This window comes from Oncorhynchus keta, chromosome 2 (genome assembly GCF_023373465.1).
Source record: "Oncorhynchus keta strain PuntledgeMale-10-30-2019 chromosome 2, Oket_V2, whole genome shotgun sequence".
Taxonomy (NCBI): domain Eukaryota; kingdom Metazoa; phylum Chordata; class Actinopteri; order Salmoniformes; family Salmonidae; genus Oncorhynchus; species Oncorhynchus keta.
In genome coordinates this window covers 58,497,015-58,512,450 of record NC_068422.1, presented here as the reverse complement: position 1 = coordinate 58,512,450, position 15,436 = coordinate 58,497,015, and the positions used below count along the sequence as shown (strand labels likewise).

At 45.7% G+C, this 15,436-nt stretch overlaps 1 protein-coding gene across 8 annotated transcripts in view; it reads left to right on the top strand.

The window, feature by feature from the left end:
• The window catches only part of nav2a (neuron navigator 2a), a 316,095-nt gene that overhangs the window by 295,496 nt on the left and 5,163 nt on the right, over nucleotides 1–15,436 (top strand). For all 8 annotated transcript variants that reach the window (XM_052479066.1, XM_052479059.1, XM_052479063.1 and 5 more), the window contains 9 exons: nucleotides 1,826–1,849; nucleotides 2,956–3,030; nucleotides 7,788–7,871; nucleotides 8,017–8,140; nucleotides 9,552–9,748; nucleotides 14,200–14,372; nucleotides 14,557–14,710; nucleotides 14,803–14,980; nucleotides 15,177–15,367. In XM_052479066.1, the coding sequence (XP_052335026.1) occupies nucleotides 1,826–1,849; nucleotides 2,956–3,030; nucleotides 7,788–7,871; nucleotides 8,017–8,140; nucleotides 9,552–9,748; nucleotides 14,200–14,372; nucleotides 14,557–14,710; nucleotides 14,803–14,980; nucleotides 15,177–15,367 (1,200 nt within the window). The remainder of the gene's footprint in view (nucleotides 1–1,825; nucleotides 1,850–2,955; nucleotides 3,031–7,787; nucleotides 7,872–8,016; nucleotides 8,141–9,551; nucleotides 9,749–14,199; nucleotides 14,373–14,556; nucleotides 14,711–14,802; nucleotides 14,981–15,176; nucleotides 15,368–15,436) is intronic.

Here is a 15,436-nt window from a genome sequence, read left to right as displayed (position 1 = left end):
TTTTTTTGATCGACTGCTATTGACTTGGGGTCACTGCGAGAGAAAGATCATTTTTTTCCTGTCAGGTTTGTTTTTGTCTGTGATGAATATGAGAGAGAGGTCTGTTTGTGTGTCTGTGATGAATATGAGAGAGAGGTCTGTTTGTGTGTCTGTGATGAATATGAGAGAGAGGTCTGTTTGTGTGTCTTACATTGTTTGGCTATGCCTCCGATTTATCGCTTCATCCCCCCAACTTTAACCATGAGGATGGAAATGCTCAACTGAACTTACGTCCGTGTCTAGGAAGCAACTGTGAACGACAGCTCTGTTTGTGTGTGTAGACGCTGTGTTTGACAGGCTGCACTTTGTCACCGCCCCATCACACTTGCGTGAGAGTGGAACAAAGCGCATGTACACACACACACACACAGCTTTGTTTTTTATGAATTGTCTGGACTTTTTTCCAACGTGAAAATTTGTATTTTCACTAACCCCTAATCCTAACCCTTAATCTAACCTTAACCCCAAACCCCTAACCTTAACACTAAACCTAACCCTTAAGCCTAAAATAGCATTTTAACAAATTCAGGACATGAAAAATGCGTGTTCGTGTTTTTCTTCCTTGTCGGGACGTTCTGGTGACTGGTCGGGGCGTTCTGGTGACTGGTCGGGGCGTTCTGGTGACTGGTCAGGGCGTTCTGGTGACTGGTCAGGACGTTCTGGTGACTGGTCGGGGCGTTCTGGTGACTGGTCAGGGCGTTCTGGTGACTGGTCAGGGCGTTCTGGTGACTGGTCAGGGCGTTCTGGTGACTGGTCAGGACGTTCTGGTGACTGGTCAGGACGTTCTGGTGACTGGTCAGGGAGTTCTGGTGACTGGTCAGGGAGTTCTGGTGACTGGTCAGGACGTTCTGGTGACTGGTCAGGGAGTTCTGGGGACTGGTCAGGACATTCTGGGGACTGGTCAGGACGTTCTGGGGACTGGTCAGGACGTTCTGGGGACTGGTCAGGATGTTCTGGTGACTGGTCAGGATGTTCTGGGGACTGATCAGGACAAGCAAACCTGTCAGAGCAGCTCTTAACACATTACAGCGCGGGACCAGGGGGTGAAAAAAACATTATTAATTGAAGTTTGTTATGTCACAATAACACGGCCACTACAGGTTCCTTTATTTTGGTTGACATCAGGGCCTACCTAGCAACCGCCCACACACTGCACAGCAAATCACAGGTAGACAATACAGAGATATGTAGGAACAGAATAGGGTCGAATGGTGTTTTGGTTTGAAAATGTAGAAAGTCACTCTGTGTGGAGACGTACCTGTAAAGGGGGGTATTGTGTGTTGGGTTGGTCTGTGTGTATGGGGTTTACATGCATGCATGCCTTTTGCGTATGTACACAGTATATACTGTATGCGTGCAAGTGTGTGTGGGCATGAGGCCATATATGTCTGCTTGGTTTCTCCTGTGTTACCATTGTTCAGAGTGTGACTATGGGGAGACAATGCCTCTCAGCAGAAAGACACACTCTGCCTCCTCCCACCAACGCTCTCTAAAACGCCTCCAGGAGCATACATCTCTGCTTTCCAGACCCATTACACCAGACATCTATAATCACCATGTTTCTGTAACTTATAAATCATCCGGGAGTTTGAACGAGAGAAAAAACACAGAGCCTGGAGACAGTGTTCTGGAGCCATGCTGGGCTGGTGTAGTCTGTTACCCCCAGGTGCTGTAGAAGTATATCAACTTTCAACCCTCCCTCCCTTTCAGGCCTGGCTTGAATAATACTGCTTTCTTCCTTTCGATCCATAGATCATCTAATCATTCTCTCATTTTGTCTTCACAGACTGAAGAGAAATCCCAGTCAGAGGTAAGACTTGAACTCCCTTTCACCTTTGTAAAGAAGTGCACTCTTTCCCCCTTTCTTCGTTGCTTTATCTACCTCTCTCTCTCTCTCGATCTGTCTTGTTCTCTCTCGTCCTCTCTCGTTCTCTCTCATTCTCTCTCGTTCTCTCTCGATCTCTCTCTCTGTCTATCTCTCATTCTCTCTCTCGGTCTCTCTCTCTCGGTCTCTCTCTCTCGGTCTCTCTCTCTCGTTCTCTCTCTCTCGTTCTCTCTCTCTCGTTCTCTCGTTCTCTCTCTCGTTCTCTCTCTCGTTCTCTCTCGTTCTCTCTCGTTCTCGTTCTCTCTCGTTCTCTCTCTCTCATTCTCTCTCTCTCGTTCTCTCTCTCTCGTTCTCTCTCTCTCGTTCTCTCTTCTCTCTCTCTCTCTCTCTCTCGTTCTCTCTCTCTCTCTGACTCTCTCGTTCTCTCTCTCTCTCTTCTTCTCTCTCGTTCTCTCTCTCTCGTTCTCTCTCGTTCTCTCTCTCTCGTTCTCTCTCTCTCGTTCTCTCTCTGTCTCTCTCGTTCTCTCTCTCGTTCTCTCTCTGTTCTCTCTCTCTCGTTCTCTCTCTCTTCTCTCTCGTTCTCTCTCTCTTGTTCTCTCTCGTTCTCTCTCGTTCTCTCTCGTTCTCTCTCGTTCTCTCTCTCGTTCTCCCTCTCGTTCTCTCTCGTTCTCTTTCTCTTTCTCTCGTTCTCTCTCTCTCTCGTTCTCGTTCTCTCTCTCTCTCTCTCGTTCTCTCTCTCTCTCTATCTCTCGTTCTCTCTCTCTCTCGTTCTCTCTCTCTCTCTTATTCTTGTCTCTATATTCATATGACATGTTGGAACATGGGGGCGTATTCAGTATTGTGTCTAGTTACACATGTCTGTGTTGTGGGTGACCATGTGACAATAAGCCCTGGTTCCAGACACCTGTGTGCTCCTTTATGAAGCCATGACACAATGCTTCCTTCCCCTAACCCCTTTCTATCAGAGAATAGATCAGGGAGTTTTCCCTTGTATTGTCACACCGACACAACCTTCTCAGCCTGTCACACCTTCTCAGCCCGTTGTGTGTTTTGGTGATGATGTGTGTTTTTGATGCGTGTTTTATGTTTAGATCCGTAAGCTGCGTCGAGAGCTGGATGCCTCCCAGGAAAAAGTCTCGGCCCTGACAACACAGCTGAGTGCTAATGTAAGCACAACAGGAGGGGAAACCTAGATACACACACACACACAAATGTGAAAACATACGCCCACACAAACATACAGAGACAAATGTGTAAACACTAGGGCTGTTGCGGTGAATTCTGCCACACCGGCAGTCATGAGTCATGACCGCAGTCAAATCTCACGTGACCGTTGAGTCACGGTAATCTCCTCCTATGCTCTTTGTACAACAATGGCGCTGATGCGTTGGCAGTACGCAATTCGCTAATGAGCGTCAGGTCGCTAATGGCCTGGTACTCGGGGTTCTATTGTCCCTCTAACCACTCTGATATTAATGCAAATGCAATCTAAAAATCACTTATCTTCAAAACAATATTGTGCTTTTAAAACTCACTGTTAGGCGACATTGTTTGCCCTCGCTGTGGTCGATACATTTTTAGGAAAGATGTTCAGCAACAGGTTGAAACTGAGTGGAAAGCATTGTTGTGGATCTTGTTTCAAAGCCACATCAAATCACATTTTACTGGTCACATACACATGGTTAGCAGATGTTAATGCGACTGTAGCGAAATGCTTGTGCTTCTAGTTCCGACAGTGCAGAAATATCAAACAACTTCACAAGAACTACCTAAAACACACAAATGTAATGGGATGGAATAAGAATATGTACATATAAATATATGGATGAGCAATGGCCGAGCGGCATAGGCAAGATGGTATAAAATACAGTATATACATATGAGATGAGTAATGTAAGATATGTAAACATTATTAAAGTGTCATTTTTTAAAAGTGACTAGTGATCCGTTTATTAAGTGGCTAATTATTTGAGTCTGTATGTAGGCAGCAGCCTCTCTGTGTTAGTGATGGCTGTTTAACAGTTTGATGGCCTTGAGATAGATGCTGTTTTTCAGTCTTTCGGTCCCAGCTTTGATGCACCTGTACTGACCTCGTCTTCTGGGTGGTTGCGGGGTGAACAGGCAGTGACTTGGGTGTTTGTTGTCCTTGATGGTCTTTTTGCCCTTCCTGTGACATTGGGTGCTGTAGGTGTCCTGGAGGGCAGGTAGTTTCCCCCGGTGATATATTGTGCAGACCGCACCACCCTCTGGCGTGCTTTGCGGTTGAGGGCGGTGCAGTTACCACACCAGGCGGTGATACGGCCCTACAGGATGCTCTCAATTGTGCATCTGTAAAAGTTTGTCTGGGTTTTAGGTGACAAGCCACAATTCTTCAGCCATCCTGAAGTTGAAGAGATGCTGTTGCGCCTTCTTTACCACACTGTCTGTGTGGGTGGACCTTTGTCTTAAAACTTTCCACCTTCCCACTGCTGTCTCGTCGATGTAGATAGGGAGGTGCTCCCGCTGTGGTTTCCTAAAGTACATGATCATCTCCTTTGTTTCGTTGACGTTGAGTGAGAGGTTGTTTGCCCTCACCTCGTCCCTGTAGGCTGTCTCGTCATTGTTGGTAATCAAGCCCACTACTGTTGTGTCGTCTGCAAACTTGATGATTGAGTTAGAGGCGTGAATGGCCGTGCAGTCATGGGTGAACAGGGAGTACAGGAAGGGGCTGAGCACGCACATTTTTGTGGGGCCCCAGTGTTGAGGATCAGCGGAGTGGAGATGTTGTTTCCTACCTTCACCACCTGGGGGCGGCCGTCAGAAAGTCCTGGACCTAATTGCACAGGGCGGGGTCGAGACCCAGGGTCTCAAGCTTAATGATGAGCTTGGAAGGTACTATGGTGTTGAATGCTGAGTTGTAGTCAATGAACAGCATTCTTACATACGTATTTATACCTCGTGTCCAGATGGGATAGGGCAGTGTGATGGCGATTGCATCGCCTGTGGACCTGTTGGGGCGGTATGCAAACTGAAGTGGGTCTAGGGTGGCAGGGAAGGTGGAGGTGATATGATCCTTGACTAGTCTCTCAAAGCACTTCATGATAACAGAAGTGAGTGCAATGGGGTGATAGTTATTTAGTTCAGTTACCTTTGCCGCCTTGGGTACAGGAGCAATGGTGGCCTTCTTTTTTAAATTTAAATTTTTTTATTTCACCTTTATTTAACCAGGTAGGCTAGTTGAGAACAAGTTCTCATTTGCAACTGCGACCTGGCCAAGATAAAGCACAGCAGTGTGAACAGACAACACAGAGTTACACATGGAGTAAACTATTAACAAGTCAATAACACAGTAGAAAAAAGGGAGTCTATATACATTGTGTGCAAAAGGCAGGAGGAGGTAGGTGAATAATTACAATTTTGCAGATTAACATTGGAGTGATAAATGATCAGATGGTCACGTACAGGTAGAGATATTGGTGTGCAAAAGAGTAGAAAAGTAAATAAATAAAAACAGTATGGGGATGAGGTAGGTAAAAATGGGTGGGCTATTTACCGATAGACTATGTACAGCTGCAGCGATCGGTTAGCTGCTCAGATAGCAGATGTTTGAAGTTGGTGAAGGAGATAAAAGTCTCCAACTTCAGTGATTTTTGCAATTCGTTCCAGTCACAGGCAGCAGAGAACTGGAACGAAAAGCGGCCAAATGAGGTGTTGGCTTTAGGGATGATCAGTGAGATACACCTGCTGGAGCGCGTGCTACGGGTGGGTGTTGCCATCGTGACCAGTGAACTGAGAGAAGGCAGAGCTTTACCTAGCATGGACTTGTAGATGACCTGGAGCCAGTGGGTCTGGCGACGAATATGCAGCGAGGGCCAGCCGACTAGAGCATACAGGTCGCAGTGGTGGGTGATATAAGGTGCTTTAGTGACAAAACGGATGGCACTGTGATAAACTGCATCCAGTTTGCTGAGTAGAGTGTTGGAAGCAATTTTGTAGATGACATCGCCAAAGTCGAGGATCGGTAGGATAGTCAGTTTTACTAGGGTAAGTTTGGCGGCGTGAGTGAAGGAGGCTTTGTTGCGGAATAGAAAGCCGACTCTAGATTTTATTTTCGATTGGAGATGTTTGATATGAGTCTGGAAGGAGAGTTTACAGTCTAGCCAGACACCTAGGTACTTATAGATGTCCACATATTCAAGGTCGGAACCATCCAGGGTGGTGATGCTAGTCAGGCGTGCGGGTGCAGGCAGCGAACGGTTGAAAAGCATTCATTTGGTTTTACTAGCGTTTAAGAGCAGTTGGAGGCCACGGAAGGAGTGTTGTATGGCATTGAAGCTCGTTTGGAGGTTAGATAGCACAGTGTCCAAGGACGGGCCGGAAGTATATAGAATGGTGTCGTCTGCGTAGAGGTGGATCAGGGAATCGCCCGTAGCAAGAGCAACATCATTGATATATACAGAGAAAAGAGTTGGCCCGAGAATTGAACCCTGTGGCACCCCCATAGAGACTGCCAGAGGACCGGACAGCATGCCCTCCGATTTGACACACTGAACTCTGTCTGCAAAGCGTGTGGGGACAGTAGACTGGGATAGGGAGTGATTGAATATGTCCGTAAACACACCAGCCAGCTGGTCTGCGCGTGCTCTGATGACGCGGCTAGGGATGCCATCTGGGCCAGCAGCTTTGCGAGGGTTAAAACAAGGAAATTGACAGCGCTTTCTAAGGTGATGATCATTTCAACACATTTAAGATGTCGCATGTACAACACACAGCCTAGTAGCCTACCACATATTACACACGGACTGATTTTTTTTGAAAAATTATATATATTTTTAAACATATTTTAGATGTCTTTGGTACATAATTGGTCTACTCCAAAATTAAACAAATTCTAGTAGACTGTGTTATTATGCGTATCGGATGGACTGGTTACCTTGTGCTTACACTCCAAACCTTATATCCATGAGTCTGGGAGAGAACGTATAGGCCTAGACAATGCTGTTGGCTCATTGATTGGGTTGCTTATAGAGTACAGTTAGCCTACAATTATGGTGTATTTGTATTTGATTTTGAATAGCCTAGTAATAAGGTATTTTTTAGATTTTCATAATTAATAGGCTGCCACGTTACCTTTTAGCTACAAAAAATTATGGTTACCCCTAAAAAGAGGAGGATCACAGCTTTCTACTGCTGCTATGTTTATTTTTCAGCTGCTAATGTTAATCACCTTTCTCTGATGTAAAACCTGAGTAGTCTACCCAGCATGATTGACACTGTGGGAAAGCGCAGCCTCCATTTTACCATTCAAGTATTTTTTCACCCCCTGCCCTTGCTCCTGCCCATTTGATAATAGCCTATTTGAAATCTTAGTAAAGACAATATTTAAATTGAGAAGAGTGAGAGCATTATCACTTGATAAGAAAAGAGTGTGAGGCAAGGAAAAAATCTGTTTTTGTGACTTTTTCCAAATCGCCAATATAGTTAGATGTATTCTCATTACTGGCCTCGAACATGCCCAGGGCCCACTTTGGGTCCCAACCCATTGTTTAAGAAACCCCGAGCTAGCTGACTATTTGTAGTAGATGATGACTATATTGGTTTGGTACTGTGTGTGGGTTGTGGTATGAAAATGGACCATTCCCCTTCAACCTTTTTGCTTTGCCTTCTAGTTTTTAAATGGAATGTAGGCTAATCGCTACATCAGCTGTTGGCTTTGAGATGAGAGAACTGTTGTTATTCGGTAACTCGGTTTGGATTCCTGTCAGTTGCTGTTGTCTTATCTACTACTAGTTCTGTCCTTGGAGCAGATCATCTGGGAGTACAGCTACTGTTGCTCTCATCACTCTCATGACTTGACAATAAGGATCTTTGGCCATTCCAACTAAGTTGAACTATAATATAACCTCTTTGACATTATTCTAACCTGCGTTATTTCCCTGTGCAGGCTCACCTGGTGGCAGCGTTTGAACAGAGCCTGGGTAACATGACCATCAGACTGAAGAGTCTCAGTATGACCGCTGAGCACAAGGTGAGGCATTTTCACAGCACCACGTTACATCATTTAAGGCACAGTTGAATTATGTGCGTCTCGGCCCAAGGGAAACCAAAATATGAAAATACGATCGTGTATATGGATTTTTAGATATGTGAATGAATGCGTGTTGTCCTTGCAGGACTGTGAGCTGAACGAGCTGAGGAAGAACATTGAGCTGCTGAAGAAGCAGAACAACGTGGCCCAGGCCGCCATCAACGGAGTCATCAACACACCTGAGTTCACCTGCAAACAGAACAGGACAGGTAAGGAGAACCGAACCAAAACCATAGCAATATCTCCAAAAGCCTCTAACAGTTCCTTAGGGGTACAGTAGACTCTGAGAAATTATGTTTCCGCGAGCAGCACCGCAGATGCAATATAAATATACAAAGGTATGTGGACACCCCTTCAAATGAGTGGATTTGGCTATTTCAGCCACGCCCGCTGCTGACCGGTGTATAAAATCGAGCGCACCGCCATGCAATCTCCATAGACAAACATTGACAGAGCTCAGTGACTTTCAACGGGGCACCGTCATAGGATGAAAATAAGAATTTGTTCTTAACTGGCATTCCTAGTTAAATAAAGGTAACATAAAATGCCACCTTTCCAACAAGTCAGTTTGTAAACTTGCTTCCCTATTAGAGCTTTCCCGATCAACTGTAAGTGCTGTTATTGTGACGTGGAAAGGTTTAGGAGCAACAACGGCTCAACAAAAAGTGGCAGGCCACACAAGCTGTAAAGATCGTCCATCCTCGGTTGCAACACCCACTACCGAGTTCCAAACTCATCGGCACAAGAACTGTTTGTCGGGAGCTTCATGAAATCAAATCCAATGTATTTGTCACATAAAAATAAATAAAATACTGCACAGTTTCCTAAGAGCTCGAAGCGAGGCGACCATCTCCGTCGGCACCATCGTGATGTTTTGGGTTTCCGTGGCCGAGCAGCCACACAAGCCTAAGCTCACCACGCTCAATGCCAAGCGTCGGCTGGAGTGGCGTAAAGCTCACTGCCATTGGACTCTGGAGCAGAGGAAATGCGTTCTCTGGAGTGATGAATCACGCTTCGCCATCTGTAAGTCTGAAGGATGAATCTGGGTTTGGCGGATGCCAGGAGAACACTACCTGCCTGAATGCATAGTGCCAACTGTAAAGTTTGGTGGAGGAGGAATAATGGTTGGTGCTGTTTTTCATGGTTCGGGCTAGTTCCCTTAGTTCCAATGAAGGGAGATTTTAACACTACAACATACAATGACATTCTAGGTGATTCTGTGCTTCCAACTTTGTGGCAACAGTTTTGGGAAGGCTCTTTCCTGTTTCAGGATGACAATACCCCTGTGCACAAAGTGAGGTACATACAGAAATTGTTTGTTGAGATCGGCGTGGAAGTCTGTTGTCTCAAACTTGCTCAGAAAACTTGGGGGGCCAAATAAAATCACCCACACCCCACCAGTTGGGTGACCCTGCACAATGCTGTTCATTTTATGCATCTACATCATATCGCTGAGTCTACCTTGAAGCTTAGCCCTCGCGAAGGGAAAGGTGAAGTTAAGGACTTCCCACAATGCTGTGATACTGTATTATTTATGAGTCTTGAAAAGAAAATTCTCTCTCGCTCTCTCACTTTGTCTGTCTCTCAACCCCCCCCCCTCTCTCCTCCCCTCTTTCTCAGGTTGTGGTGGTAGTAATGGCAGCCCCCTGCAGCAGCAGCAGCAGCAGCAGCAGCAGCAGCAGCAGCCAGATCTACGGATGAGGAGACAGCACTCGTCAGACAGCGTCAGCAGCATTGCCAGTGCAACCAGCCACTCCAGTGTGGGATCCAACATGGACGCCGACGCTAAGAACAAGAAGAAGAACAAGAAGAACTGGGTATGTACAGTCGTAGACATGCAGACACATTCAAAGCGCACACTCACAGTCGTGATCGCTCACTAACACACACAAACATATCTTATTCCAAATGAAATCTAACACCTGTATATAGGTTTGTCTCTGTCTCACTTGTTTCATCTCTCTCTATATATATGTGTGTGTGTGTGTGTGTGTGTGTGTGTGTGTGTGTGTGTGTGTGTGTGTGTGTGTGTGTGTGTGTGTGTGTGTGTGTGTGTGTGTGTGTGTGTGTGTGTGTGTGTGTATTTGTATGTTTGTAATTCACACTCTGGGGTCTCGTTCTCAGGCATCTTGCACAGGGGCCAAGGTGAATGCAACGCGATTAGCTTTCCTTGTAGACTCCAGTTCCTGTTCAAAAATAGTGTACAGTATAGGGAATAGTGTGTCATTTGGTATTGTTACCTAGATCTACAAGTTGTAGAGGTGGTGTGAAATAGAGAAAACATGTTTTGAACATTTTCAATTCCCCGTTGATACAGGGAGTTAACGTTGCTGCATTTCTTGTTGTGTTCCCTCTTGCTCCTTGTTGCTGACAGATCGTGTCTTGCACAGGAGGACAGGTTGAAGACGACGATGTATGCATCCTGTTGGCGGTTTGGTTACTGTAGATGCCTTTAGGCTGCGCACCTTTTCTGTTGGTGTCTGTAGGCAGCAAAACAGCGATCAACCTGAAAGCTTTCGCGCCAGGTAATTGTATTTGTACCGCTTCAGAGCTGCTCGATGGAAGCGGCTCGTCTTGAGACTCTCTAAAGATACTACTGAACTCTGTTTTGTTGCCTGCATCTACAGTATCTTGACGAGCTGATTGTTGCTGTAAGAGCTGCTTTACATACCCAGTGTGTCGCTGCTGTAGTGGTTGTTAGCAAGTCTATCTCCGTGTCAATCCTCCAGACGTGGGCTCAATTCCAATAGCATTTCAGGAATTGTATTGCATTCCAATAGAGGAATTTGGTTTCCGACAGGGTTTGAGTTGAGCCCCGCTCTAATTGCTTTACGGTATTGGCTAGAGGTCCACCGATTATGGTTTTTCAACGCCGATACCGATTATTGGAGGACACACACAAAAGCCGATGCCGATTCATCGGCCGATTTAAAAAAATAAAACAAATAATGTGTTTTTTAATAATGACAATTACAACAATACTGAATGAACACTTATTTTAACTTAATATTATACATCAATAAAATCAATTTAGCCTCAAATAAATAATGAAACATGTTCAATTTGTTTTAAATAATGCAAAAACAAAGTGTTGGAGAAGAAAGTAAAAGTGCAATATGTGCCATGTAAGAAAGCTAACGTTTAAGTTCCCTGCTCAGAACATGAGAACACATGAAAGCTGGTGGTTCCTTTAAACATGAGTCTTCGAGATTCCCATTTAAGAACTTTTAGGTTGTAGTTATTATAGGAATATTTATCTCTATACCATTTGTATTTCATATACCTTTGACTATTGGATGTTCTTATAGGCACTTTAGTATTGCCAGTGTAACAGTATAGCTTCCGTCCCTCTCCTCGCCTCTACCTGGGCTCGAACCAGGAACACATCGACAACAGCCACCCTAGAAGCAGCGTTACCCATGCAGAGCAAGGGGAACAACTACTCCAAGTCTCAGAGCGAGTGACGTTTGAAACGCTATTAGCGCTCACCCCACTAACTAGCTAGCCATTTCACATCGGTTACACCAGCCTAATCTCGGGAGTTGATAGGCTTGAAGTTATAAACAGCGCAATGCTTGAAGTATTGCGAAGAGCTGCTGGCAAAACGCACAAATGTTCTGTTTGAATGAATGCTTACGAGCCTGCTGGTGCCTACCATCGCTCAGTCTGACTGCTCTATCAAATCATAGACTTAATTATAACATAATATAACATAGTAACACACATATGGTTGAATCCGGAAACCGTCATTTAGAAAACAAAACCTTAATTCTTTCAATGAAATACGAAACCGTTCCGTATTTCAGCGAACGGATGGCATCCCTAAGACTAAATATTGCTGATAAATTGCACAACCTTCAATGTTATGTCATAATTACGTAAAATTCTGGCAAATTAGTTCGCAAAGAGCCAGGCGGCCCAAACTGTTGCATACACCCTGACTCTGTGTGACACAATTTCACCTGGTTAATATTGCATGCTAACCTGGATTTCTTTTAGCTAAATATGCAGTTTTGAAAATATATACTTGTGTATTTATTTTAAGAAAGGCATTGACGTTTATGGTTAGGTACACGTTGGAGCAACGACAGTCCTTTTTCGAGAAAGCCACCGCATCGATTATATGCAACGCAGGACACGCTAGATAAATTAGTAATATCATCAACCATGTGTAGTTATAACTAGTGATTATGATTGTTTGTTTTTTGTAAGATAAGTTTAATGCTAGCTAGCAACTTACCTTGGCAGGTGGTTAGAGTGCTGGACTAGTTAACCGTAAGGTTGCAAGTTTGAATCCCTGAGCTGACAAGGTAAAAATCTGTCATTCTGCCCCTGAACAAGGCAGTTAACCCACCGTTCCTAGGCCATCATTGACAATATGAATGTGTTCTTAACTGACTTGCCTAGTTAAATAAAGGTGTAAAAAAGAACATTTGGCAAAATCGGTGTCCACAAATACCGATTGTTATGAAAACTTGAAATCGGCCACAAAATTAATCGGCCATTCCGATTAATCGGTCGACCTCTAGTATTGGCTGCTATTGAACCTGTCTAGACCCTAGTGATTTGTGTCCCTGTCCTCTGTCCCGTAGACGTAATGACATTGAAGTGACCCTGTATAAGCTGACTTTAGCTTTTAATGTCTATATGTGTAGCTCCAGCGATTTAATCATACAATACTCCTGGCCCAATCCGAGGACTTTGTGAGAAGGAGTAGACTGCTGTATGGTCTTATATGCAGTTTCGTCGAGCAAAAGTCACGTGACATGTTTTAGGACCTAGTGACAATAAGCTATCTTCATATAGCCCGCGATTCTCATGTGCTTTTTGCACAGACAATAGGTGGTCCTTTGTTAATATGCGGATTGGATAAGCCGCATGTGGAAGAGTGTTGCATGTAGGGTGTATGCGGTCTGTCTGTGTAGTGGACCGTAAACGAGCCCCCCTGTTAGAGGGACATCGGTCTGGCGCCAGTGTGGGTTGAAGCAAATGGCCTAAGAGGCTTACGTTGCAGAGCAGCTGTGTTCCTATTCAAGTGGACACGTTATATTAGAATTGCCTTCCGTTCTGTAACCTGCTCAGAGATTCTAATGATACAAGTTCTAAGAAGTGTAGATCGCTCTCTCCGATTCCTAGGATTTGACTTTTGATATTCCTTAGAGCATTTTCCACTTTTCCACAGTGCACCTTCTGTAGCCTCCACTGGCTATGTCCCTACCACTGACACACTCACACACTCTCCACTGAACCTGTGCTGTTTTGTGTCTCTCTCTCTCTCTCTCTCTCTCTCTCTCTCTCTCTCTCTCTCTCTCTCTCTCTCTGTCTTCCTCTGTGCTATCGCTTCATGTGGCAGGTCTATGAGGTAAGAGTGGATTCAAAAAAAAGAAAGGCAGCTTAACCTCGAGCTGACCTTAACCTAACCCCAGCACTCTGTAGGTTACTAACGCAATCCCTCTCCTTCCTCTCCCGTCCTCAATCATCCCTCTGCTTTCTTCTCCGGTCGTGTTCTTTATCCTGCTTCCTTTCCTGGTGTGACTTTGAGCCTGCTCTGAAACAAAAACGTAACACAAGGCTCCATTATAAGGCAGTCATTTCCTGGTAATCGTGTGGCGAACATACGTTACCCTTCTCGCTGTGAATTAAAGGTACATGAAACTGATTGTCTCCATGACGGCCTCTTTTCTAGTCTTATTCACTGCAGTGCGGTTCTTCACTGCAGTGTGGTTATTCACTGCCGTGCGGTTATTCACTGCCGTGCGGTTATTCACTGCCGTGCGGTTATTCACTGCCGTGCGGTTATTCACTGCCGTGCGGTTATTCACTGCCGTGCGGTTATTCACTGCCGTGCGGTTATTCACTGCCGTGCGGTTATTCACTGCAGTGCGGTTATTCACTGCAGTGCGGTTATTTCTTTCTGCAGTCTACAGTGCGTTGTGTATTTATACACATACACAGTAGGTCAGGTTAGTGGACTGGATGTATGTGACCACACACACACACACACACATACACAATAGCCACCTGACACTCACTCACACGGACACCTATTAGTGTTTGTGTTCGGCGCATAAAGCTCAAGTCACGGTCTCCCTGTAGCCCTTAGTCCTTTTCCCCCATTGCTTCTCCTTCCCTTCTCTCTTTTCTTGGTCTGTTTCTCACTTACTTGGGCACTCCCCTCACCACTGCCTCCCTCCGATTTCCCTTGCTTCCCCGCCTGTTATGGGAGACACTCACCCGCCACTCCTCTCTGCCTCTCTCCCGCCTGCAGTTGCGCAGCTCCTTCAAGCAGGCGTTCAGCAAGAAGAAGTCCCCTAAGTCTGCCTCGTCCCACTCTGACATAGAGGAGATGACGGACTCCTCTCTCCCCTCCTCCCCTAAACTCCCCCACAATGGGTCCACAACCTCCAGCCACATGCTCAGGAACTCGCACTCCAACTCACTGTACGTATAAGGTGTGGTGTGTGTGTGTGTGTGTGTGTGTGTGTGTGTGTGTGTGTGTGTGTGTGTGTGTGTGTGTGTGTGTGTGTGTGTGTGTGTGTGTGTGTGTGTGTGTGTGTGTGTGTGTGTGTGTGTGTGTGTGTGAGAAAATATGTGAAAGTTATGTCAATTGAGCATCTGTGTGTAGGCTGTCGGACTGTCTGGACGGTGAGGCAGAGACCGTGATGCAACTCCGCAGCGAGCTCAGGGAGAAGGAGATGAAGCTGACGGACATCCGCCTTGAGGCTCTCAGCTCAGCCCATCAACTGGACCAGCTCAGAGAGGCCATGAACCACATGCAGGTAACATTCACACACACGGGGAAACGTACATGCATGCACACACACTGTTTTGTTGACCTGCTGTTGCTATGGCTTCCTGTGTTTTCTCTCAGGGGGAGATAGAGAAACTGAAGGCAGAGAATGACCGTCTGAAGCTGGAGAGTACGGGGAGCAGCAGAGCCCCCTCCCAGGCCTCCATCTCCTCTTCGCCCCCTCACCATACACACACCCTTGCACCAGGGCCTGGCCTGTCCCAGCACAGCATCAACCTCACCGAGTCCACCAGCCTGGGTAAGAACAGCATGTTTTGATGTGGTTATCTGTACAGTTGGGTAAATGTGTGAGCATGCGTTTTTTAAAGTGTGTGTACGTCTGTATTTGTGTTTGGGCATGATGGCCTTTTGAGAGTGTGTTGGCCTGATAGCTGTTTCTACTGTGAATGGGTGTATTGTCTGAGTCTCACTCTCCTCCCCCTCTCTCCTCTCAGACATGTTGTTGGATGATACAGTGGGAGATGGAGTGATGAGGAAAGAGGGACGACACGTGAAGATAGTGGTCAGTCTGGACGATGACCTCTCCCAGGAGGCCAGGGCTCGCCACTTCCTGATTGGTTGTATCGGTGTGAGTGGTAAAACCAAGTGGGACGTCTTGGACGGGGTGGTCCGTCGCCTCTTCAAGGTAAACACTTTGAAGGAATGACTTCATTCGCGGACAAAGTTTTCGTTCATTTGATTTATCTTTCCAATA